The 26,227-nt window shown below is 40.7% G+C and overlaps 2 protein-coding genes and 1 long non-coding RNA gene across 10 annotated transcripts in view; 2 read left to right on the forward strand and 1 right to left on the reverse strand.

Annotated features, from left to right (window-relative positions):
• PSMA6 (proteasome 20S subunit alpha 6) overlaps positions 1-26,052 on the forward strand; it is a 41,793-nt gene extending 15,741 nt beyond the window's left edge. For 3 of the 5 annotated variants that reach the window (XM_015143535.3, XM_077937747.1, NM_001193553.1), the window contains exons 2-7: positions 15,807-15,901; positions 16,747-16,828; positions 18,684-18,839; positions 21,438-21,616; positions 22,940-23,034; positions 25,830-26,052. In XM_015143535.3, coding sequence (XP_014999021.1) covers positions 15,807-15,901; positions 16,747-16,828; positions 18,684-18,839; positions 21,438-21,616; positions 22,940-23,034; positions 25,830-25,887 — 665 coding nt within the window. In that variant the 3' untranslated portion in view covers positions 25,888-26,052. Of the gene's footprint in view, positions 1-6,682; positions 6,723-15,806; positions 15,902-16,746; positions 16,829-18,683; positions 18,840-21,437; positions 21,617-22,939; positions 23,035-25,829 lie in introns of those variants that run through there. The other 2 variants (XM_077937746.1, XM_028850201.2) reach the window with 2 other exon arrangements.
• The window catches only part of PRORP (protein only RNase P catalytic subunit), a 253,529-nt gene that overhangs the window by 168,323 nt on the left and 58,979 nt on the right, over positions 1-26,227 (forward strand). The window contains exon 9 of one of the 4 annotated variants that reach the window (XR_013396188.1): positions 12,301-12,328. The exons of the other annotated variants lie outside the window; for them this stretch is intronic. The gene's annotated coding sequence lies outside the window, so the exon portion shown is untranslated. Of the gene's footprint in view, positions 1-12,300; positions 12,329-26,227 lie in introns of those variants that run through there. 4 annotated transcript variants of the gene reach the window in all.
• On the reverse strand, positions 193-7,585 carry LOC144330217 (uncharacterized). Its single transcript, XR_013396203.1, has 3 exons — positions 5,821-7,585; positions 2,112-3,393; positions 193-409 (listed from the first exon to the last, which is right to left on the reverse strand). It is a non-coding gene; the product is annotated as an uncharacterized LOC144330217 (long non-coding RNA).

The raw sequence follows: 26,227 nt of genomic DNA on the forward strand, positions 1-26,227 counted from the left end.
TGTGTGAACAGGAAAAGTCACTCCGAGACCTATACTTTATTTCTGTATACTGTATTGTGAAATCCAGCCATAAAGCATAATCGTTAATGCTTCCCAGATTTGGTGAGTAGAAAGGCTGTACACAGTGTCATTGTGATAGTTTTAAAAGATTTGGAAGAGAACATCTATCTGAAAACAAGTTCATTATCTAGACAGAATTTTTTTTTTTTTTTTTTTTTTTTGAGACTTTGAGACGGAACTTCTTCACTCTTGTTGCCTAGGCTGGAGTGTAATGGCGCAATCTCGGCTCACTGCAACCCCCGCCGCCCGGGTTCAAGCAATTCTCCTGCCTCAACCTCTTAAGTACTGGGATTACAGGCATGAGCCACGACGCCTGGCTAATTTTGTATTTTTAGTAGAGACAAGGCTTCTCCATGTTGATCTCGAACTCCCGACCTCAGGTGATCTACCCACCTCAGCCTCCCAAAGAGCTGGGATTACAGGCATGAGCACCTGGTCTAGCACCGGCCTAGACAGAATTATTTTAATCTCTGTGAATAACATACTCCCTCTGCTATTCAGGGCATTGATTAGACATTGTTAGGAAAAAGAAAGTGAAAGACTAGTATGAGCAAGCAGTTTAGTGGTGAAGAGTTCAGGCCCTGGAGTCATGCCTGGATTCAAATCTCTGCCTTGCTCCATACTAGCTGATACAGGCACTTGCCAGGCATGTAACCTTAGCCTTAGTTTCTCTTTCCAAAGTTGTGCTCATAATCATTCTTCCTTAAATGGTAGTTTTGAGGATTAAATAAGGCAATGTATGTAGAGTGCTTAACGTGTGCCTGCTGCATAGTAAATGCTCAGTGAATGTTATTAGATGCTTGTTTGATTCTTTGGCCCACTTTGTTTTTCGGCCTATTAGATTGGCACATCTGTATGGAATATTTCCCTTTTTATGGGTCCCTCCATGCTTAGTTCTCCAGTAAAATATATACATAATCATAATATTCTCAATACTGTCTGTTTATAAACTTTAGAATCCTCCAAAGACAAAGCATGGAAGGATTACAGAATGCAAGTTGTTAACATTGACAGTAGGAAAATAATATTTTTAAAATGGGATGATGGTGAGGGGAGATTAATGAATGGTAAGTATGCTCCTTATCTTCCATACTTGGGACTCAAAAGATAAATGTCTGAAGTTGATATATCAAAAAATAGAGGTATACATTTAAAGTTATAATGCTTGGCCAGGTGCGGTGCCTCAAGCCTATAATCCCAGCACTTTGGGAGACCGAGGTGGGCTGAGGTTAGGAGTTGAAGACCAGCCTGACCAACATGGTGAAACTCTGTCTCTACTAAAAATACAAAAAATTAGCGCCGGGCGCGGTGGCTCACGCCTGTAATCCTAACACTTTGGGAGGCTGAGGTGGGCGGATCACCTGAGGTCAGGAGTTTGAGAACAGCCTGGCCAATGTGGTGAAAACCCGTCTCTACTAAAAATACAAAAATTAGCAGGGCATGATGGCAGGTGCCTATAATCCCAGCTACTCGGGAGGCTGATGCGGGAGAATCCCTTGAACCCGAGAGGCAGAGGTTGCAGTGAGCCAACATCGTGCCGTTGCACTCCAATCTGGGTGAGAGAGTGAGACTCCGCCTCAAAAAAAAAAAAAAAAAATTAGCTGCGCGTGCTGGCGTACCTGTAGTCCTAGTTCCTCAGGAAGCTGAGGCGCAAGAATCGCTTGAACCTAGGAGGCGGAGGTTACAGTGAGCCAAGACCGTGACACTGCACCTCCTGGCTAGGTGACAGAGCCACACTCTGTCTAAAAAAAAAAAGGTTATAATGCCAATCATAATTATAAACATAATTTATAATTGTTAATAACATTATTGGCAGTGTTTGCTCCCAGGGAGTGGAGAGAAAGACTTTTTCTTTTTCTTTTTTTCTTTTGAGATGGAGTTGCACTCTTATTGCCCAGGCGGGAGTGCAATGGCACGATCTCAGCTCACTGCATCCTCTGCCTCCTGGGTTCAAGCGATTCTCCTGCCTCAGCCTCCCAAGAAGCTGGGATTACAGACATGCGCCACCATGCCTGGCTAATTTTGCAGTTTTAGTAGAGATGGGGTTTCACCATGTTGGTCTGGCTGGTCTTGAACTCCTGACTTCAGGTGATCCGCCCACCTCAGCCTCCTGAAGTGCTAAGGTTACAGGCATGAGCCACTGCTCCAAGCCTGAAATATTTCTCTTAATGTACATATGCAAGTTGTATGTTTGTGCATGTATTCATATGTTAAAAATTGTAGAACACCTAGCTTTGTAATCTACTTTTGGGAATTGCCCAAGTTACTAGAGGGAGGAAGTGTGTTGGGGGGAATGGGACTCAGGCCCTAGTTGGCCAAATTCAGCCTGGCTACTTTTAGGCCCTTCTCTTCTGTTTGCTGATCCTTTGCTGGATAGGTCTGGCAAAGAAGAGGAGTAGTCATTTGGATTTGCTTGCCAGGTGTATGTGAGCATTGCCTGGTTGCTACAAAGAAGGGAGCATGCTGATAGGGAACTAGAAAGAAATGGACTGGTGGAGACATACTGAAAATAAAATATAGAAGTGTCATTGTGTATTGAAGCCAGAATTCTTGAGTTCAAGTCCTTGCTGCATAGCAGCTCTAAGAACTTTTTATCTGTAAAGATAATAACCACCAACCTTATAGGGCTTTAAGGATTTAATTAGTCAATAAATGTAAAAGCTCTTAAAACATTGCCTGGTGTATATATATAGTAAGCACTCAATTAGTGTTTTCTGGGTTTTTTTGTTTGTTTTTGAGACAGTCTCACTCTGTCGCCCAGGCTAGAGTGCAATGGCATGATCTCAGCTCACTGCAGCCTCCGCCTTCCGGGTTCAAATGATTCTCCTGCTTCAGCCTCCTGAATAGCTGGAATTACAGGTGCCTGCCACCATGCCCGGCTAATTTTTGTATTTTTAGTAGAGGCAGGGTTTCACCATGTTGGCCAGGTTTGTCTTGAACTCCTGACCTTGTGATCTGCCCACCTCGGCCTCCCAAAGTTCTGGGATTAGAAGTGTGAGCCACCATGCCCCACCTTCAATTAGTGTTTTCTGTAGGGGATGCTGTCAAGAAGAAACAAATGGCTGATGTAAATGGAGTCAGAAATTTCACAAATGACTGAGAAGTACTTACCATTTGCCTCTTTTGCAATTGAAAAAATATTCTTATTTCAAAGCAGTATTTCTCAACCCGGGCTTCTCATGCCCTCCTTGAATCTGATTTGAAATTCATTGCATGTGTGTGCATGCATACACATACATAAATACATGTGCATATATACATAAATATGTATATAACTACACAAAAAAGGTGATGGGATCGAATACTGCTGTATTTTCAAACCTCATATTCCCCCTCCCCCAGTGCCAAGATTTCTAATGACCCCACCCCATTGAGGAATCACTGTTCTAAAGAGTAAAAGGTTAAGAGGCACTTTATAGTGAACCACACATCTCAATTATGTAGCCTAAAAGTTTAGGGAAAAGCAAATTAGCAGCTTCAAAAAAATCTTAATAACAAAAGTTTTTTTTTGCCACACAGCATTGAAATTGAACATGAATATACTTTCCTTGCCCCAGTAGAACATCCCTTGTTTTTTAATAACTAAACTCATAGAATGTGTATCTCTCAATTCGCTTTTATTTTTCAAGCCCATGTTTATATGGAAGAAAATCATATTTACATCCTGAAACTCTACAGCATTTTAAACAAAATTATGGGTGGGAAAAGTCTTAAGTTACATTTCTAATAATTGGTAGGACCTCAGAATCACCTGTAAATGCTTTGCAAAGCCTGATGAGTGACATAAAGGGAATATATATCTCCGCTGTTCTCACAGCCTGAGCTGTGCACACTATGAGCCATTGTCTTGCATTGTGTGCTTGTCCTGAACATTTTGCCACCGTGCCTTTTATGTTTAGCCACTGTATTTTTCTAGTATACAAATGAATCCGAGAAAAATTGGGGAAGTGTTGGGGAAAATTGTAGGGAAGGAAACAAAGCAAATAAGATATTACTGTGGAAGTGACATTTCTACATACAGAATAACTGTTTATACCATTTTGTTTGAGCAAGGAAGCAATTTACTTCTTAACCTAATGGTTTGTTGTTGGGTTGAACCGTGAAACTGCATGGTTGTTTTGTAGAACTACAAAAAAAAAACTCTTTGACTTTTTTTTAACCTGTAAAAATGGCAGTTTTGTGTGGTTCAATCTAATACTTAGGTATTTTACTATGTATTTAAGATTTAGAAAATTGGGGGCTTGGAGTCGAGTGTAATGCATTATAATTTTTCCCATTTAAAAAATGGAAAATGGGGCCGGGCGTGGTGGCTCACACCTGTAATCCCAGCACTTTGGGAGGCCGAGGCGGGTGGATCTCCTGAGGTCAGGAGTTCGAGACCAGCCTGGCCAACATGGTGAAACCCTGTCTCTACTAAAAATACAAAAATTAGCTGGGTGTGGTGGCAGGCGCCTGTAGACCCAGCTATTAGGGAGGCTGAGACAGGGGAATTGCTTGAGCCCGGGAGGCGGAGGTTGTAGTGAGCTGAGATCACACCACTGCACTCTAGCCTGGGCAACAAAGTAAGACTCCATCTCAAAAAAAGAAAAAGAAAAGGAAAAAAAAAAAGGAAAATGAAAATGGACTATCATTTATTATTTTCTTGCATAATCTTGGACATTCAAGAATATTTTATTCAGTTTTGGAGTTTTGTAAGTTTCCAAAATTTTAGCCCAAACCAAAATATTTGGTAATGTAAATAGTGTTTAAGTACTGTTGCCAACATTTGAATCCTGACTTTAAAAAATACCCTTTTAAAATGCTGCCTCATAAGCTATTATTTTTATCTTTATTTCTTTATTATTATTATTATTATTATTATTATTATTTTGGAGACAGAGTTTCACTCTGTTGCCCAGGCTGGAGTGCAGTGGTACGATCTTGGATCACTGTAACTTCCAACTCCCTAGTTAACTCAATTATCCTGCCTCAGTCTCCCAAGTAGCTGGGATTACAGGCATGCACCACCATGCCTGGCTAATTTTTGTGTTTTTAGTAGAGACAGAGTTTCACCATGTTGGCCAGGCTGGTCTCAAACTCCTGACCTCAAGTGATCCACCTGCCTTGGCCTCCTGAAGTACTGGGATTATAGGTGTGAGTCACTGCATCCAGCTATTTATTTTTTGAGACAGGGTCTCACTCTATGGCCCAGGCTGGAGTGCAGTGGTGTGATCGTAGCTCACTGTAGCCTCAAACTCGTGTGCTCAAGAAATTCTCCTGCCTCAGCTTCTCAAGTAGCTGGGAGTACAGGTGTATACCAGCATGCTCAGATAACTTTTTATTTTTATTTTTAGTAGAGATGACATCTTGGTGTTTGCCCAGGCTGGCTTGAACTCCTGGGCTCAACTGATCCTCCTGCCTCCACTTCCCAAAGTGCTGGGATTACAGGTGTGAGCCACAGTGCCCAGCCTCCTTTTTTTTTTTTTTTTTTTTTTTTTTTTTTTGAGATGGAGTCTCACTCTGTCGCCCAGACTGGAGTGTAGTGGCGCAGTCGGCTCACCGCAACCTCTGCCTCCTGGTTTCAAGCAATTCTCCTGCCTCAGCCCCGCTAGTAGCTGGGATTACAGGCACCTGCCACCACGCCTGGCTAATTTTTATATTTTTAGTAGAGACAGGGTTTCACTATGTTGGCTAGGCTGGTCTTGAACTCCTGACCTCAAGTGATCCACCCACCTCAGCCTCCCAAAGTCCCAAAGTGCAGGGATTACAGGCATGAGCCACCGCGCCCGGCCTCTTGTTTCCTAATTGGCCTTCATGTACCATAGGTTGTCTGTATCTGCTCTAAGCTGTGATACTACTTTTTACCCTGCTAGTGTTTCTTTAAAAGATACTCTAGGTGTTGTCTCTAGATTCTTTGTTCTGGCAGTTTCCATTTTTCTGGAAATTATTTTAAAACATTTAATGGCAGTAGTGTTAAAATGGGGATTCATTTATACAAGCCTTTATTGAAATTACGGCGCAACTTGATGAGTACTAAATAGTACAAAAAGGGTGCTATAGGAAGTGACTGACTGCCTAGGAGAGCCGGGAAAAGCTTCTCAGAGATGAATTGGCCCAGATGAAGATTAAATAAAGAAATTTGGGTGACCAGTGCATAGATCAGTCAGTGTGAATGGAGTATAGACAGTAACAACTGGAAGAGTAATTATAGCAATATTTTGAAGGGACTTGAGTACCATGCTAGAGTTTGGACTTTGTTCCATGTGTTTTGGACAGAGCTGGGGGTGGGGGGTGGCTTTAAGAATGGCAGGGTAATTAAGTAACATAATAGAAAAGTTGAGTGTAGAAATGGGATTAGGAAGGGGACTGATGGTTCACACCTGGAATCCCAACACTTTGGGAGGCTAAAGCAGGAGGATTGCTTGAGGCCAGGAGTTCGAGACTAGCCTGCACAAAATAACAAGACCTTGTCTCTGCAGAATATATAAAATGAAATTAGCCAGGTGTGGTAGTACACACCTGTTGTCCCACATACTCTGGAGGCTGAGGTAGGAGGATTGCTTGAGCCGAAAGTTTCAGGTTGCAATGAGCTACGATCACACCACTGCACTCCAGCCTGGACAACCTTGTCTCAGAAAAGAAAATAAAAAGGGGACTGATGGCAGGAAGAACAGTTAGAAGAGGTTTGCTCAGTATCAGTAATTCATATAAACCCTAATGAGTGAATTAAGGTAATAAGAGAGAAAGGATGGAGGGGTCTCTTGAGCTTATTTTTCAAATTTTTATTATAGAAAACTTTAGACAAATATAGATAGGCTAGTATAGTGACCTTCATGTACCCATCACACAGCTTCATCTGATGTCAGTATTTTGTCATTCTTGCTTCCTCCCTTTCCCACACACTTTCCCCTCTCTTCTAGAGTATATTAAAGCAAATCATAGGTATAAGAGTGGATGTTTCTTGGGAAAAGGCAGGAGGTTAGAGTCAAGAGTGATAACCCAGGTTTGTAGCTTAAAAAACTGAGTGGTTAGTAATAATATTATGAAATAAGGACTGTAAGAAAAGAAGCAGGCTTTTTTTCTCCAGGGATGGAGAAAATAATAGAATTCTGGGAAATACCAGTATTTCAGGAGCTGGCTGAAGAGATGAAAGCGGTGAAGAAGATTGAGAAGGGAAGTTCAGAGAAGGAGAGGAATAGTAGAAATGATATTCCTAACAAAGAACTTTAAATTTGGCCGGGCGTGGTGGTTCACATCTATAGTCCCAGCACTTTGGGAGGCCAAGGCAGACAGATCACTTGAGGTCAGGAGTTTGAGACCAGCCTGGCCAACATGGTGAAACCCCGTCTCTACTAAAAATACAGAAAAATTAGCTGGGTATGGTGGTGTGTGCCTGTAGTCCCAGCTACTCGGGAGGCTGAGGCAGGAGAATCACTTGAACCTGGGAGGCAGAGGTTGCAGTGAGCCAAGATCGCTCCACTGCACACTAGCCTGGGTGAGAGAATGAGACTCCATCTCAAAAAAAAAAAAAAAAAAAAAAAAAAAACACTTTAAAATCCAGTTGGTCAGTTACACTGGCCACATTTTATGTGCTCAACAGCCACATATGACTAATGACTATCATATTGGACATTGCAAATATAGAACATTGCCAGCATCACAGAAATTTCTGTTGGACAGCACTGGTCTATATAAAGAACAAGGGCCCCCTTAATGAATCCTGGTAAATTCGCAAGTGCATTCTCTGTTGAGAAGCATTTTTTATATGTAAAGTGTTTTTTATTTTGTGGGACAAAAGTTTATGTGGTAGGGAAGATACTCTTTTGTGGCTTTTACCTTTTTGCATTATTTAAGCAATAAGCATGTATTCATTTATTTAGTTCAGGGATGACGGACACAAATGCTTACACAGACCAGATAAGTAATGCCAGTGAGTGAAACAGGCTGGGTGAAAGATAACAGGAAATGGTGGGACCCATGGAAAACCACAAAACACCTGCTCAGCTTAGGTGATTTTTTTTTCTCTGTGGCCAGTTGCTATGTGGGATTGAGGATCAAGTGTTACTAATAATTTTTTTTTTCCCTAGGAAAAACTTAATCACCTCTATTAAGACCCTCTGCCTGCTTTTGCCATATGAGTTAACATTCACAGGTTCCAGGGACTAGGACATAGATATCTTTTGGGGATGCATTTACCAGTCTACCAGAGGGTTAACGATTTTATTGACTCAAAGAACCAGTTTTTGACTTAGCTGGTTTTTCTCTTGTTGTCTGTTACTCTTGCTTGATTTCTGGCCATGTGGTCCAGGCTGGTCTCAAACTTCTGGGCTCAGGTGATCCTCCTCATTCAGCCTCCTAAAGTTCTGGGATTACAAGCAGGAGCCACCACACACAGCCAGAATCACTACAAATTTAGTGGCGTTTAAACAACACACATTTATTATGTCATAGTTTCTTTATGTTTTTCATTTGTTGCCAGTAGTATTCTACACATAACTAGGTCAAGGTGGTTCCTAATGTGGTTCCGTTCTTTTTTTTTCTCTTTCCATTTCTAACATTTGCTGAGTGGCAGTGTTAAAATCTTCAACCATGTGGGACTGGCCATTTCTCCCTGTAAGTTTGTCAGTTTTGAAGCTCTCTTATAAGGTGCATATATATTTATGTCTTTTTTATGAATTGATCCTTTTACCATTATGAAATGTCTGTCTTTATCTCTGATAATATTTTGTCTTGAAATCTACTTTGTCTGATATTAATATAGCCACTTCAGCTTCCTTATGCTTAACTGTTTACGTGGTATGCTGCTGTTTCATCCATTTATCAGCATGTTTCTGATAGACAGCATATAGTTGGGTCTTGCCTTTTTTTTTTTTTTTTTTTTTTTTATCTTGAGACAGAGTCTCGCTCTGTCACCAAGGCTGGAGTGCAGTGGCCCGATCCTAGCTCACCGCAACCTCTGCCTCTCAGGTTCAAGCAGTTCTCCTGCCTTAGCCTCCCAAGTAGCTGAGATTATAAGCGTGTGCCATCATAACCGGCTAATTTTTGTATTTTTAGTAGAGGCAGGGTTTCACCATGTTGGCCAAGATGGTCTCGAACACCTCCTGAAGTGACCCACCAGCCTCAGCCTCCCAAAGTGCTGGGATTTCAGGCGTGAGCCACCATGCCTGGCAGGTCTTGCTTTTTTATCCATTCTAACAATTTATGCCTTTAATTGGAATATGTAGTCCTTTAACATTTAATGCAGTTGTTGATATGGTTAGAGTTAAGTTTACTGTTTTATTATTTGCTTTTCTGTTTTGTTTGCTTGTTTGTTCTTTTGTACCTCCTTTCCTACCTTCTGTTGGATTGAGTAGTTTTTAGAATTTCATTTTAATCTTAATTTTTTGGTTACTACTTTGCTTTTTTTTTTTTTTTTTAGTGATTGCTCTAAGGATTATATACATCTCTTAGTCTTCTTAAGAGTTAATATTTATCACTTCACTGAAAATGTAGAAAGCTTGGCCGTGCGTGGTGGCTCACGCTTGTAATGCCAGAACTTTGGGAGGCTGAGGCGGGCAGATCATCTCAGGTCAGGAGTTCGAGACCAACCTGGCCAGTATACTGAAACCCCATCTCTACTAAAAATACAAAAATTCGCTGGGTGTGGTGGCGGCACCTGTAATCCGAACTACTCAGGAGATTGAGGCAGGAGAATTGATTGAACCCAGGATGCAGAGGTTGCAGTGAGCCGAGATCGTGCCATTGCACTCCAGCCTGGGCAACAAGAGTGAAACTCCATCTCAAAAAAAAAAAAAAAAAAAAAAAGTGCAAAGCTTGAAATGTTGTTTACTGCCTTTCCCTTCTATAAAGTAATACATCTACATATTTTAGAAACTCCACAAGTGTTACAACTTTTCCTTTAAACAGTCATGTATTTTTAAGGAAGGGAATAAAATAATTCTTTGTGTTTGCTCAGATATTTACCATTTTTGTTGTTGCTCATTTTTTAAGATCAGAATTTTTATCTAATATCATTTTTCTTCAGCTTGAAGAATTGTCTTTAGTGTTTCTTATGCCCATCCTGAAAGTGTCTTTATTTTACCTTCATTCTTGAAGGATATTTTTGTTGTGTGTATTCTGAATTGGCAGGTTTTTCTTTTCACCCTTTAAGAATGTTATTCCACTATCTTCAGATTAAATCAGCAGACATTTATATATTGTTCTCTTGTGTGTAATTTGTTTTTCTCTGTTTTCAAAATTTTTTCTATTTTTGGTTTTCAGACATTGGACCATAATGAATCTATATGTGATTTTCTTTGTTTTCGTTCTGCTTGGAGTTTTCTGAGGTTCTTTAATCTGAAGTTTTTTTGTCTTTTGCCATATTTTGAACATGTTTAGCTATTATTTCTCCAGATTTTATTTCCTCATTCTTTGCTCTCCATATAGGACTCCAGTTATACATATCTTACACATTTTGATGTAGACCCACAGATTCATTGTGTTTTTTCAACTATTTTTTCTGCCTTTTTAAGATTGGATAATTTGATGCATTTTCATATTCACTCACTCTTTCCTTTCTCACCTCCATTCTACAGTTATGTCCATTTGGTGAATTTTTAAATTTTATGTATTATATTTTTCAGTTCTACAATTTCCTTTTGCTTCTTCCATTTTTTCTTTGCTGAGATTTCCTGTCATTTTTCATTTTGAGAACATTTTCCATCATGTCATTGAGCATAGTTATAATAACTGTTTTTAAATCTTTGCTAATACAGCAACATCTGGGTCATCTCAGGATTGTTCTTTTTGAGAATTAAACACAATTTTCCTGGGTTTTGTTGTTTGGTTTTGGTTTTGGTTTTTTAGTTTGACTTGGTTTGTTTTTTGGTGTGTTGAGAGTTCTGAATTGTATCCTGGACATTTATGAATGTTATTTTGTGAAGACTCTGGATTCGGTTATATTTCTCCAAAGAGTATTGACTTATTTTGTTCTAGTAGGCAGTTAATTTGGTTATTCTCAAGTTACAAAGTCTGTCTCTTGGGTGGCATCTTAAATCTCACTCTGTTTCTTTTATCCTTAATTGGGCCGCTTGGAGTCTGCCTTGTGTGTGTTGTTATGGAATCTGCCAGAGATTTGGGCAGTGTTTATATATAGAAGTTGGGACTCTTACTCCCTAGCGCTCTCTTTTCTCTCCCTCGTTTTCTAGCAGCTATTGTTACCCCCAACTGTTCTCTAGTTCTTCAGGCCAAAAAGACTGAGTTTTCTGTGGGAGTTCAGCCTTTACGGCTCTCAGATTATGAGCCCCAAAAATGGGAAGCTCAACTCATGCCATTTCTTTCTCCCAACTGTTGACTTCCCCTCTAGAATCTGACTTTGTGGTGTCTTTAGGTAGTTGTTGTTTTGTTTAGAGTTAGTTTTTATTTGTGGAGGGCTGATCTGATAGAAGCTTTATTAGCCATATCAGGATCAGAACCAAGAAGCAGTGTGAAAGTTGTACAGCTAGCCCTCCATATTTATGGGTTCCTCATCCATGGATTCAACCAGCTGATCATAAATATTAAGGGAAAAAATTGCTCCTGTACTGAACACGTACAGATTTTTTTCTTGTCACTATTCGCTAAACAATGTAGTATAACAACTATTTAGCATTTACATTGTATTAGCTAGTGTAGTGTAAGCTAGAGATAATTTCTTTTTTTTTTTTTTTTTTTTAGATGGAGTCTCATTCATTGTATTAGCTTGTGTAGTGTAAGCTAGAGATAATTTCTTTCTTTTTTTTTAGACGGAGTCTCGCTCTGTCGCCCAGGCTGGAGTGTAGTGGTGTAATCTCAGCTCACTGCAACCTCCACCTCCCAGGTTCAAGCGATTTTCCTGCCTCAGCATCCTGAGTAGCTGGGATTACAGGCATCTGCCACCATGCCCGGCAAATTTTTGTGTTTTTAATAGAGACAGGGTTTCACCACTTGGGCCAGGTTGGTATTGAACACCTGACTTCAGGTGATCCGCCTCTCTCTGCCTCCCTAAGTGCTGGGATTACAGGTGTCAGCCACCATGCCTGGCCAAGTTAGGGATAACTTCAAGTATACAGGAGGATATACATAGGCGATGTGCAAATACTGTGCCATTTTATATCAGAGACTTGAGTTTCTGTGCATTTTGGTATCCATGGGAGGTCCTAGAACCAATCCCCACAGATAGGGAGGCACCAGCTTTTTTTTAGAAGTTATTTGTAGCGTAGGCTGAACACAGTGGCTCACACCTGTAATCCCAGCATCTGGGAGGCTGAGGTGGGTGGATCACCTGAGGCAAGGAGTTCAAGACCAGCCTGGCCGGCATGGCGAAACCCCGTCTCTAAAAATACAAAAATTAGCCAGGCATGGTGGTGCACACCTGTAATCCCAGCTACTTGGGAGGCTGAGGCAGGAGAATTGCTCCAACCCAGGAGGCAGAGGTTGCAGTAAGCCAAGATCGCATCTCTGTACTCCAGCCTGGGCGACAGAGTAAGACTCCATCTCAAAAAAAAAAAAAAAAAGGCATTTGTAGTGTAACGGGATGGTAAAATTTTGCTATTATAATTAACCAATTAAATTGGGGTTGTGGCTTATACCTGCTGTAATCCCAGCTACTCCAGAAGCCAAGGCAGGAGGCTCATTTGAGGCCAAGAGTTTGAGACCAGCCTGGGCAATGTAGTGAGACCTCATCCCTAAAAATTTTTTTTAAATTAGTTAGGCATGGTGATACCCACCTGTAGTCCCAGCTGCTCAGGAGACTAAAGTGGGAGGGTCTGAATCAGAAGTTTGAGGCTGCGGTGAGCTATGATTGTGCCATTGCACTCAGCCTGGGTGACAGAGCAAGATGCTGTCTCTTGCTCCATAATGATAATAATGATAAAACCAGTTAAATCCAAGCCATATTTGAAGATTTCTTTTCTTTTTTTTTTTTTTTTCCTGAAACAAGGTCTTGCTCTGTTGCCCAGGCTGGAGTGCAGTGGTGCGAGCACAGCTCACTGCAGCCTCCATCTCCTGGGCTCAAGTGATCCTCCTGCCTCAGCCTCCCAAGGAACTGGGACCACAGGCGCACCACCATGCCCGGCTAACATTTTTTTGTAGAAACAGGCTCTTGCCATGTTGCCCAGGCTGGCCTCAGACTCCTGGGCTCAAGCGGTCCTCCCTCCTTGGCTTCCCAAATTGCTAGGATTACAGGCATGAGCCACTGCACCCAACCAAGGATTTCCTTAAGGCGATTTTTCTGTAATCATTTTTGCTCTATTCTTTTGTCCTCTCTTAAATATTTAGCCATTTAGGCCGGGCGCGGTGGCTCAAGCCTGTAATCCCAGCACTTTGGGAGGCCGAGGCGGGTGGATCACGAGGTCAGGAGATCGAGACTATCCTGGCTAACATGGTGAAACCCCGTCTCTACTAAAAATACAAAAAACTAGCCGGGCGTGGTGGCGGGCGCCTGTAGTCTCAGCTACTTGGGAGGCTGAGGTGGGAGAATGGCGTGAACCCGGGAGGCGGAGCTTGCAGTGAGCTGAGATCCGGCCACTGCACTCCAGCCTGGGTGACAGAGCGAGACTCCGTCTCAAAAAAAAAAAAAAAAAACTTTAGCCATTTAGAAATATTTGATGATTTGTTACAGTTTCTATTAAAGGAGATTCTTTAGCGTGATAGGCAGTAGCTTTCTCAGCTGGTCCTCATCACCTATGACTTTTTGAACACATGAGGCCAGGGCTCAGACTCAGTGCCCAGAGTAACACTCGAAGACAGAATTTTGAAATAATCTGTTACATGTCAAAATGTAAATAATGATTGAGATTATGAATAATTATCTAAAAGTTATCTTCTGTGTTTTCATATTTTCTACCATGAGCATGTATTGATTTTTGTTGCTTTTCCCTGATTACAAAATATGTGCCCAGGCCAGGCACAGTGACTCATGCCTGTAATCCTAAGGTGGGAGGATCACTTGAGCCAAAGAGTTTGAGACCAGCCTGGGCGACATAGCAAGACCCCATATCTATTTTTAACTAAAACTGAACAGGCCAGGCATAGTGGCTCATCCCTGTAATCCTATTACTTTGGGAGTCTGAGGTGGGAGAATCGCTTGAGTCCAGGAGTTTGAGACCAGCCTGGGAGACATAGCAAGACCCCATATCTATTTTTAACTAAAACTGAACAGGCCAGGCATAGTGGCTCATCCCTATAATCCCATCACTTTGGGAGTCTGAGGTGGGAGAATCACTTGAGTCCAGGAGTTTGAGACCAGCCTGGGCAGCATGGGAAGACTCCATCTCTACAGAAAAAATCTGAAAATTAGCTGGATGTGGTGGTATACACCTGTGGTCCCAGCTACACAGGAGGCTGAGGCTGAAGGATCGCTTGGGCCCAGGAGGTCGAGGCTGCAGTGAGCTATGATCATGCCCTGTTGCTCCAGCCTAGGCAACAGCAAGACCCTATCTCAAAACCCACCAAAATATGTGTCTATTATTAAATTTAAATATTGCAGAGAGTGGCCTGGTGGCTCACGCCTGTAATCTCAGCACTTTGGAATGCTGATATGGGAGGATCACTTGAGCTCAGGAGTTCAAGACCAGCCTGGGCAACATAGTGAGACCTCATGTCTACTAAAAATTTTTTTAAAAAGAAAAATTTGGGCTGGGTACAGTGGCTCACACCTGTAATCCCAGCACTTTAGGAGGCTGAGGCAGGCGGATCACCTGAGGTCGGGAGTTTGAGACCAGCCTAGCCAACATGGTGAAACGCTATCTCTACTGAAAATACAAAAACTAGCTGGGCATGGTGGTGCACACCTGTAATCCCAGCTACTCGGGAGGCTGAGGCAGGAGAATCGCTTGAACCCGGGAGGTGGAGGTTGTAGTAAGCTGAGATCATGCCACTGCACTCCAGCCTGGGTGACAGTGAGACTCCATCTCAAAAAAAAAAAAAAAAAAAGATAGAGTCATATGTTGTAGGTAACATGCAAATTGCAAAAGCATGATCCAGAAATATTCAACTTGATAGACAAAAAGCAATGCAGAATAATCAAACAGCAATTAAAACTGCATGTGGTCAAATTAGTTACTGGCCAAAAGTTCACAGAAGTATTAAGTCTGGAAAAAATTTAGAACAGCTAAATTTGACCTGGGAAAACCAGATTTAGAAATAATGGCCACAAAAAAAACTTTTGAAATGACAAAACATCATTGATAAAGATGCAGTATGATCTTTATGATCAGTATGCAGTATGATTGGGGCGGGGAATAGTGGCTCACACCTGTAATCCCTGCACTTTGGGAGGCCAAGGCAGGCGGATCACCTGAGGTCAGGAATTCAAGACTAGCCTGGCCAACATGGCGAAATCCCGTTTCTACTAAATACAAAAATTAGCCAGGTGTGGTGGCACGCACCTGTAATCCCAGCTACTTGGGAGACTGAGGCAGGAGACTAGCGTTAACCTGGCAGTGAGGTTGCAGTGAGCCGAGATCGCACCACTGCACTCCAGCCTGGGTGACAGAGCAAGACTCTGTTTCAGAAAAAAAAAACTTTATTAGAAATTGGATGCATCAGCCTAATGAAAATAATTTCAGTAAAATGAAAATGGAAGAAATGGAGTTGGTTTAACTGTGACTTATGGTCATTATTATTATTTTCATTTTGCACATCTTGGAATCCTATATGAGCCTTTCATGTTTATGTAGCTCTTTGTCATTCTTTTTAATGACTATTATTTCATTGCAAGAATCTACAATAATTTATTCCAACTTAAAAAAAACTGTTCTGTTTTCCAGAATATGCTTTTAAGGCTATTAACCAGGGTGGCCTTACATCAGTAGCTGTCAGAGGGAAAGACTGTGCAGTAATTGTCACACAGAAGAAAGTACCTGTAAGTAATACTGCCCAAATAGTTAATTATAGGATACAAGAATTTTTCGGCCAGGTGCAGTGGCTCACGCCTGTAATCCCAGCACTTTGGGAGGCTGAGGTGGGCAGATCACCTGAAGTCGGGAGTTCAAGACCAGCCTGACCAGCATGGAGAAAACCCATCTCTGCTAAAAATACAAAATTAGGCGGGCGTGGTGGCACATGCCTGTAATCCCAGCTACTTGGGAGGCTGAGGCAGGAGAATCGTTTGAACCCGGGAGGTGGAGGTTACGGTGAGCCGAGATCACACCATCGTACTCCAGCCTGGGCAACAAGAGCGCAACTCCATCTCAAAAAAACAAAAAGAATTTTTCATGGGTTTGTAGAAAAGTGTATTTTTATATACAAATATTAACATTAAAAAAAAACAACAAATATTAACATGATTCTTGCTTTGACTCTGCTTTCCTGTCATCCAAGAAGTGTCTATTGAACGTCTATATACAGTTCAGCTGTGTGGACAGAATTAGCATATTAAACTTCGTGGTGTGATTGTAAGCATAATGGGATTTAAGTCTTTTGTCTTTGGGGACCTTGAGACAAATTTTTATTAAGCTATTGTTTGTCCACAGGAAAAGTATCATCTAAAAAAGGAAAATAGAGCCCCTCGAAACCCTTTTTTTAAAATTGATTTTAACTATAAAATGGTCAGAAGACATTTATTATACAGCTTATTTTTATGGTTCCATAGTATTGTTTTCTCCAAGAAACAGGGCAAATTAAAAATAAAAACATAATTTTTTTTTATAACTACACAGAAACCTGTACATGTTTTTAAAAATTATCTTTGTTTATTTTGCTTATTAGGACAAATTATTGGATTCCAGCACAGTGACTCACTTATTCAAGATAACTGAAAACATTGGTTGTGTGATGACCGGAATGACAGGTAATTAGCTAGACATGTGTAGATATACAAGCCTTTTGTTATTTTCTTCAAACTATTTTGAGTTTTGTATTAATTTTAAACTTATCTGATTGCCTGATTTTCAGGTGCCATGAGTGGATTTGCAGTCTTCAAGACTAGTATCAATATTTTAAGAGTATTGAGAGCTTTTTTGAAATTATACATACAGTATAATTAAATGTTTATGCTACTGTCAGAGAAACTGGTGAGACCCCTTTCATAGATGATTTTATCTTATTTCAGCTATTGTTAGTAGTTTAAGGGGACCTACGTTAGTATATCTCAAACCTGGTTATAATGGCACCGGTTAGAAGTGAGTGAGAATTATTATGAAAATTATTTTAGATTGGGCACAGTGGCCGACAGCTGTAATCCCAGCACTTTGGGAGGCCAAGGTGAGAGGATTGTTTAAGACTACTAGGAGTTCAAAACCAGCCTGGGCAACATGGTGAGACTCCATCTCTATAACAAATGTAGAAATTAGCTGGGGGCTGGGCACAGTGGCTCACACTTGTGTCCCAGCACTTTGGGAGGCTGAGGCAGGTGAATCACTTGAGGTCAGGAATTCGAGATCAGCCTGGCCAACATGGTGAAACTCCGTCTCTACTAAAAATACAGGAAAAGGCCAGGCGTGGTGGCTCACACCTGTAATCCCAGCACTTTGGGAGGCCGAGGCAGGCGGATCATTTGAGGTCAGGAGTTTGAGACTAGCCTGGCCAACATGGTGAAACTCCATCTCTACTAAAAATACAAAAATTAGCTGGGCATGGTGGTGCACACCTGTAATCTCAGCTATTCCGGAGGGTGAGGCAGGAGAATTGCTTGAACTCGGGAGGCAGAGGTTGCAGTGAGCTGACATTGTACCACTGCACTCCAGCCTGGGCAACAGAGTGAGACTCTGTCTCAAAAAGTAAAAATAAAAATACCAAAACACTTAACCAGCTATGGTGGCAGGTGCCTGTAATCATAACTACTCGGGAGGCTGAGGCAAGAGAATTGCTTGAACCCAGAAGGTAGAGGTTGCAGTGAGCCAAGATCATGACACTGTACTGCAGCCTGGGCAACAGAGCAAGACTCCATCTGAAGAAGAAAAAAGAAAAATTAGCTGGTATGGTGGCATATCCCTGTAGTCCTAGCTACTCAGGAGGCTGAGGTAGGAGGCTACAGTGAGCTATGATGGCTCACTGGGTGCCAGTCCAAGACCCCATCTCTAAAAAATAAATGAAAAACTAATTTACTAATTCAAGCCTAAAAACAAAGATTAAGAAAGATTATTCACCTTAATGCTTTTTTTTGTTTGTTTGTTTGTTTTTGGAGACAGTCTCACTTTGTCACCCAGGCTGCCTCTTCCTCCTGGGTTCAAGCAATTCTCATGCCTCAACCTCCCGGGTAGCTGGGACTACAGGTATGCACCACCACGCCCAGCTAATTTTTGTATTTTTAGTAGAGACAGGATTTCGCCATGTTGGCCAGGCTGGTCTTGAACTCCTGGCCTTAAATGATCCCGCCTGTCTTGGCCTCCCAAAGTGTTGAGTCACCATGCCCTGCCTCTTTAATGCTTATTCTAGCTGGATACTTGTAGAAACTATTTTGACTGCTAATGAAAGGCTCAGTATAAAAGGGCAGTACTGTGTAGAGAGCTTCATGTTTTAAAATTTTTTTTGTATACTTGTTGATGAATTATTTAGTATTCATTGGGGACAAAAAGCCATAGTGGACCCTTTCTCTTTAACTCATGTATATCTGTATGGTGGGAAAATTGCCTGGCTAAATTGCCTGGCTTTCAGGTTTGTTCTTTCCTTCTAACCAGATAAACCTTTGTTTTTTATGCTATAAGCTGACAGCAGATCCCAGGTACAGAGGGCACGCTATGAGGCAGCTAACTGGAAATACAAGTATGGCTATGAGATTCCTGTGGACATGCTATGTAAAAGAATTGCCGATATTTCTCAGGTCTACACACAGAATGCTGAAATGAGGCCTCTTGGTTGTTGTAAGTATGCTAAGAAGTCTCCCAAATAATTGATGAATTGTAACTTTTTATAGAACGTGTATACAGAGTTATTTAAATAACACTTGAGTTCTGAACATGTGGTTTGGAAAATAGAGTGGGAAAATCTTTTTAACAAATCAGAACTAAAGGATAGGTTTCACAACAGTATGTTAGGCAGTATCTTTAAGCTTTAGATGCTCTTAGACTTTTTATCAAAATAGTTCCATTTGGAGTATGTGATTTGAAAGATGCAAGTCCTAATTTTATTAGGATGTTGTAATGAGATTCTACTGCAATTCTAGATTACTAATTCCATAGAAATACCTCCATCAGGCATCTTAACAATGTAGCTGTTTCTTTTGACCACCCTAAAGAATTAGGGTCACACACAGGTCTGTGATTCACATTTTTAGAATAAATTTCTATTTTTGAAAACAAGTAAAATTGTATTGGGAGAGGGATGAGATTTACTGATTTTTAGATGTAATGTAATAAATTAGCCTGAAGAATTCAATGCATGTTTGTTTCTGACATTGTGTCATTCATTTATGAGCATTAAAGCAGTCAGTGTAATGATTTGTGTTTAGCATCTGACCCTCTTGGCTTCTCACTTAAAAATTACTTAAATCCAGCCGGGCGCGGTGGCTCACGCCTGTAATCCCAGCACTTTGGGAGGCCGAGGCGGGCGGATCACAAGGTCAGGAGATCGAGACCACAGTGAAACCCCGTCTCTACTAAAAATACAAAAAATTAGCCGGGCGCGGTGGCGGGCACCTGTAGTCCCAGCTACTCAGGAGGCTGAGGCAGGAGAATGGCGTGAACCCAGGAGGCAGAGCTTGCAGTGAGCCGAGATCGCGCCACTGCACTCCAACCTGGGCAACAGCATGAGACTCTGTCTCAAAAAAAAAAAAAAAAAAAAAAAAATCACTTAAATCCAGCCGGGCGTGGTGGCTCACGTCTGTAATCCCAGCCCTTTGGGAGGCCAAGGCAGGCGGATCACGAGGACAGGAGATCGAGACCATCCTGGCTAACATGGTGAAACCCCGTCTCTACTAAAAATACAAAAAATTAGCTGGGCGTGGTGGCGGGCGCCTGTAGTCCCAGCTACTCAGGAGGCTGAGGCAGGAGAATGGTGTGAACCCAGGAGGTGGAGCTTGCAGTGAGCCGAGATTGCGCCACTGCACTCCAGCCTGAGTGACAGAGCGAGACTCCATCTCAAAACAAAAACAAAAACAAAAATTTACATAAATCCTATTCATCTTGCAAGACCTTGAAGGAAAGAAGTATTTGTTGTTTCCCCAAGCAGTAAGTGGGTACCTTTTTGTGTTGCCCTTATATTTTGTATATATCAAATATAAGAAAGCAGTTAAACCTTGGCCGGGCGCGGTGGCTCACGCCTGTAATCCCAGCACTTTGGAAGGCCGAGGCGGGCGGATCACAAGGTCAGGAGATCGAGACCATGGTGAAACCCCGTCTCTACTAAAAATAGAAAAAAAATTAGCCGGGCGCAGTGGCAGGCGCCTGTAGTCCCAGCTACTCGGGAGGCTGAGGCCGGAGAATGGCGTGAACCCGGGAGGCGGAGCTTGCAGTGAGCCGAGATTGCGCCACTGCACTCCAGCCTGGGTGACAGAGCGAGACTCCGTCTCAAAAAAAAAGAAAGCAGTTAAACCTTAAGAACTTTGTTACCTGTTCTACTGAGTAGAAAGAAATTTAATGATGGTGTTTATTTTAATTGTATGCCTATAATGTGGTGACATTAGAATTGTAGTAACAAAATTACCTGTATAGAATTTAGAGCTTGGTTTGTGTGACTTACTAGAGGAGTATATACCAACAGTAATGAAGATGAGCAGTGTAAAAGTGAGCAGGTAACCCGTAAGTGTATTTTAGTTTGCACCAGCATTGCCAAAGTGTGTCCCATACACTGTTCCCTGGAACCTTAATAGGTATTTCTTAAAAAAAATAAAAATAAAAATAAAGGGTATTTCTTGGTCAAACAAACTGAAGAACTACTGAGTTAAAGTTAAATAGGTCAGTCTGCAACAAAATATTTCAGAGCATTTAATATGCTATTATTTATTATCTGTTTCCAGAAAAGGTATACAAAAGTGTTTTTGGGTCCGGCACCGTGGTGCACACTTGTAATCCCAGCACTTTGGGAGGCTGAGGTAGGAGGATCACTTGAACCCAGGAGTTCGAGACCAGCCCGGGCAACAGAGAGACCTTGTCTCTTAAAAAAAAAAAAAATGTTTTTGAGATTTATTTGACCAGGCAACATCTTGAAGGGTTAGGGTTCAAATAACCATGCTTGGATAACAGCAAGGATTGGAAAAACTATTTTTAAATTATATTTGTAATTATTCAAACTTTTTTTAAATCTGTGATAAATCCTTTTGTGAAATGGGAATTTATCTGTTACCTAGTTTACCTGTGGTGATAACCTGTATTTTGTTTATCAGTTTTCTTAAAGGAAAATACATATCCTAAAATTGATGGCTAAAGTAATGATTAGCAGCAGCTATGTGACACCACCAAGAAAGAGGAGATGTCATTGTATAAAACTAAAACATATTTAACTAGGGTCTTTTCTCTTTTTAGGTATGATTTTAATTGGTATAGATGAAGAGCAAGGCCCTCAGGTATATAAGTGTGATCCTGCAGGTTACTACTGTGGGTTTAAAGCCACTGCAGCAGGAGTTAAACAAACTGAGTCAACCAGCTTCCTTGAAAAAAAAGTGAAGAAGAAATTTGACTGGACATTTGAACAGACAGTGGAAGTAAGTCAACCAAAAGGAGCTGACTTTTTTTATGTTACATAGAACAGTGAGGATCTTTGTATAATTTCTATAAAAAGCTATTCCTGAATTACATCCTAGGATTCAAGTTTGTCAACTTAATAATGAAATTGATATCATACAGCTGACATAGAAAAATTTGGGTTACTTTTATTCACTCAATTCATTATTTCATAATGTATTTGAGGTGACTTTCAACAAGACACATATAATAGGAAAATATAAATAAAAATAGGAACTAGCTGGGCATGGTGGCACACACCTGTAGTCCCAGCTACTTGGGATGCTGAAGCTGGAGGATTGCTTGAGTCCAGGTGTTCGAGGCCAGTCCTATTTACTGCCAAGAAATTAAAAACAAAAATTTTAGTAGATTTGGAGTGTTTAAGTCTGGAATTAAAACCATTCTGAACACGCTAACAACATGCTTCTGAGAAATGACCAAAAAAAAATTACCATCTAAGGCTTTTATGTTTGGTTTCGAAGTATGCTTAAAGGAGATAAAAAGCTAGTTCATGTTCAGGAAGTACTGGGCCCTGTCTAAATGTTTCTTGAAGGTTTTTAAAATTGCAATTCTTAATTAATTATATAAATAACCACATCAGGTAGAAAAACACTGAAGGCCAAGCATGGTGGCTCACACCTGTAATCCCAGTACTCTGGGAGGCAGACAGATCACCTGAGGTCAGGAGTTCGAGACCACCCTGGCCCACATGGTAAAACCCCGTCTCTACTAAAAATAGAAAAATTAGCCGGGCATGGTGGCAGGCGCCTGTAATTCCAGCTACTCAGGAGACTGAGGCAGGAGAATTGCTTAAACCCACAAGCCTGAGGTTGCAGCGAGCCAAGCTGGCGCCACTGCACTCCAGACTGGGTGACAGAGTGAGACTCTGTCTCAAAGAAAAAAAATATATATATCAACAACAAAAAACACTTAAAACATTCTTAAATTGTTTTTACTGTAAATTCCTTGAAGGTACAGGGAGTATAATTCATCTTTATCCTTTTCCCATTTCACCCCAAGTGCTAAGTGAAGCGTAGTGCCTGGGTCATGAAGGCAATAAACTGTTTTGTATAAATCATCCTATTTAATTAATTAATGGACCCCTTTATTATTTGACTTGGTAGAAACAAGTTTCTCATCATTGGGTGGCCATGCATTAGAGTTAAGCAGTCTGTGAGTAACATTGAACTACCTCATTAAAACGCGGAGCTCCTGATTGACTCCTGATTTGAATAAACTAGGAATGAGAAAACCTTGGAATCTCTAAAAAATACTGTATTTTAACATTACATACTCTTTTTCAGACTGCAATTACATGCCTGTCTACTGTTCTATCAATTGATTTCAAACCTTCAGAAATAGAAGTTGGAGTAGTGACAGTTGAAAATCCTAAATTCAGGTGAGTGATATTGTGGGCCAAATGCAGACTAGAAAGGTGGAGGCATGTGAGTTCATGTGTCCTATAACTTGTGGGGGAAATCTTTTTTCTGTAACTGCCATTATAGTTTTTTTTTTTTTCCCCTAGCACCTGAGATCTGTTTTAAAACTTACTGTACTCTCTTTAAGAGTCAGATATGAAAGCTTTTCTCCTTATTTCATAGTGGTTTTATATCTTGACACCAGAGATAACATAAAGTTACCTTCCTACCTTCCTTATGTAAGGAAAAAAGTTAGCATTGTGTTTTCTTTTTTTTAGTTTAAGGCCAATACAAATTCAATTCCCAAAGTAGTAGTTTGCAAGTTTTTCAGATAGAACTTTGGTTATTTAGTGGTTATTTAAGTAGAACTTTTAGGAGCAATATGAGCTACTGATATATGTCAGACCCTTATCTGGAGATCTTTGGAAAGCCCACATTTTGAATACAGCTATTTGACTTGCAGATGCTGGATATGGGTGTGAGTGTTCTTACTCACTAAGTGACTAACTCCCACACATCAGCCTTCTAACTTCCATGATTCAAATCCATACTGAGTGCTTCACATAGTCAGTTCATTTAATCCTCCCAGCAACCTGTAAGTCAGTTTATATACCATGGACCAGGATGTGTTATATTTAACTAATGAAAATACTACAGTTAAATCCACAGATGCAAGGAACTACTGGGAGGCATTTTAACTATGAGGTGTATCTACTGTTAGATCACAACCATAAAGACACATGATCAGGGTTGTGGTGTGGGTATGGGAGTGGTAAGCTAAGCTTAACTAGACCTTGAAGAGGTTTTTCGTTTTATTTATTTATTTATTTTTTCCTAATTTGTTCTTTTGGTTGCCCACAGATAAGTCATATAAACATGACAGATTTAGAAGAATTCATAGGACTTTAAAAAAAAAAAAAAAAAAAGACAGGAGCTGGGTGATGTAGCATGCATCTGTAGTCTCAGCTCCTCAGGAGGCTGAGGCAAGAGGATGGCTTGAGCCTTGGAGTTGAAAGCTGTAGTGCACAATGATAGTGCCTGTGAATAGCCACTGTACTCTAGCTTGGTTAACATAGTGAGACCCCATCTGTTTAAAAAAAAAAAAAAAACAATAGCAACAACAACACCAGAACCGAATCTGTCTTAGCTTTTTTTCCCTATAGGAAGAAGTCTTATAACTTGGATTGGGGTAGGGGTGAGGTGTGGGGGTGGAGATCAAGTTGCTTTCAAAAAAGGTGCCTTTTTTTTTTTTTTTTAAAGCAGTAAAAATTTCAGCAATAATAATTTTAAAATCTCTCTAAGAAACCTACAATTAGTTCTTGTTTTCTTTTCTGTTTGGAGACCTTCCTGCCACCTTTAAAATTGTATTTGTATCTGTTATTTTTAAAATTGGTAAGGAACCAAAAACCTTGTCTTCAAAAAACTTTGTATCATTTATAAGTTCTGTGATAGTAAATATATGTAAATAATTACAATACATAGCATAAGCATCAACAACTATTTAAACTGCTTAATATTGCCTTCAGTTGCACTAAAAAATGTTCTTTTGACAAATTGTACTTGTTAGAAGTCTAGTAGTAATAGGTCACATTAACAAGGTTGCCAAACAATTGATTCCTTTTGAGGCAAACATCATTTAGAAAATACATGTTCAGGGCCGCACATGGTGGCTCACGCCTATAATCCCAGCACTTTGGGAGGCCATCGTGGGCAGATCACTTGAGGTCAGGAGTTTGAGACCAGCCTGGTTAACATGGTGAAACCCCGTCTCTACTAAAAATACAAAAATTAGCCGGGTGTGGTGGTGGATGCCTGTAATCCCCGCTAGTTTGGAGGCTGAGGCAGGAGAATTGATTGAGCCCGGGAGGTGGAGGTTGCAGTGAGCCAAGATTATGCCACTGTACTCCAGCCTGGGCAACAGGGTCAGACTCCATCTCAAAAAAAAAAAAGAAAGAAAATATGTGTTCAACATGGAGCACTCTCTGGCTGGTAGACTATTCATAGAATTACAACTTTATTTTCACTGAATCTGAACACTTTAATATGCTTAAAATTTCTTCACGAATTTTTATCTTTGAGCTGACATAAATTTGAGTTATACTACATGTAAATGTATTTTGACGGCCGGGCACAGTGGCTCACGCCTGTAATCCCAGCACTTTGGGAGGTCGAGGCAGGTGGATCATGAGGTCAGGAGTTCCAGACCAGCCTGGCCAATATGATGAAACCCCGTCTCTACTAAAAATACAAAAATTAGTTGGGCGTGGTGGCACGTGCCTGTAGTCCCAGCTGCTTGGGAGGCTGAGGCAGAAGAATCACCTGAACCTGGGAGGCGGAGCTTGCGGTGAGCTGAGATCACGCCACTGCACTCTAGCATGCGTGACAGAGCAAGACTCTGTCTCAAAAAAAAAAATTAAAAAATAAAAATAAATGCCTTTTGACATAGAAGCTAAATAGAATGCTTTATAGTTTAGCTTTATATTATTCAATTGAAATATTTTCTATCTTAGCTGCAACTAAAGAATTTTGTTTTCAAGATACAATTCTAAATCTGATGTCAAATAAGTAAACATTTTTGTGTATAGGTGAAGGTGATATATTATCTGGGAATTCTTTCAAAATCTGAGGGAGGATAAGTGTGTGTAGATTGGTTTATAAATTGATAATTGTTGAAGTAGGTCAATAGATATATGGGAGTTGATTATACTATCCTACTTTTATGTGTGTTTGAAATTTTTTTTTAAATGGTTGGTTTTTTCCCCCTTTTGCCTTCTAGGATTCTTACAGAAGCAGAGATTGATGCTCACCTTGTTGCTCTAGCAGAGAGAGACTAAACATTGTCGTTAGTTTACCAGATCCGTGATGCCACTTACCTGTGTGTTTGGTAACAACAAACCAACATTATGGAGGTCCCTGGATTGAAAAAGGAACCTCTCCCACTCCTCCTGCCACTGAAGTGGTTAGGACTCTATATAAATAAAAACAACGCTTTTGGAAAATAATTGCATCCTGTTGTTTTCACCTCCTATTTTAAAATTTATTTTTGACGCCTAATGTACATATTTATGGGGTACAGTGTGATGTTTCAATACATGTATACATTATAATGATCAAATTAGGGTGATTAGCATATCCATCACCTGAAACACCGTGTTTTTGTGGTGAGAACATTTA

The sequence above is a fragment of the Macaca mulatta genome, chromosome 7, assembly GCF_049350105.2.
Source record: "Macaca mulatta isolate MMU2019108-1 chromosome 7, T2T-MMU8v2.0, whole genome shotgun sequence".
NCBI classification, from domain to species: Eukaryota; Metazoa; Chordata; class Mammalia; order Primates; family Cercopithecidae; genus Macaca; species Macaca mulatta.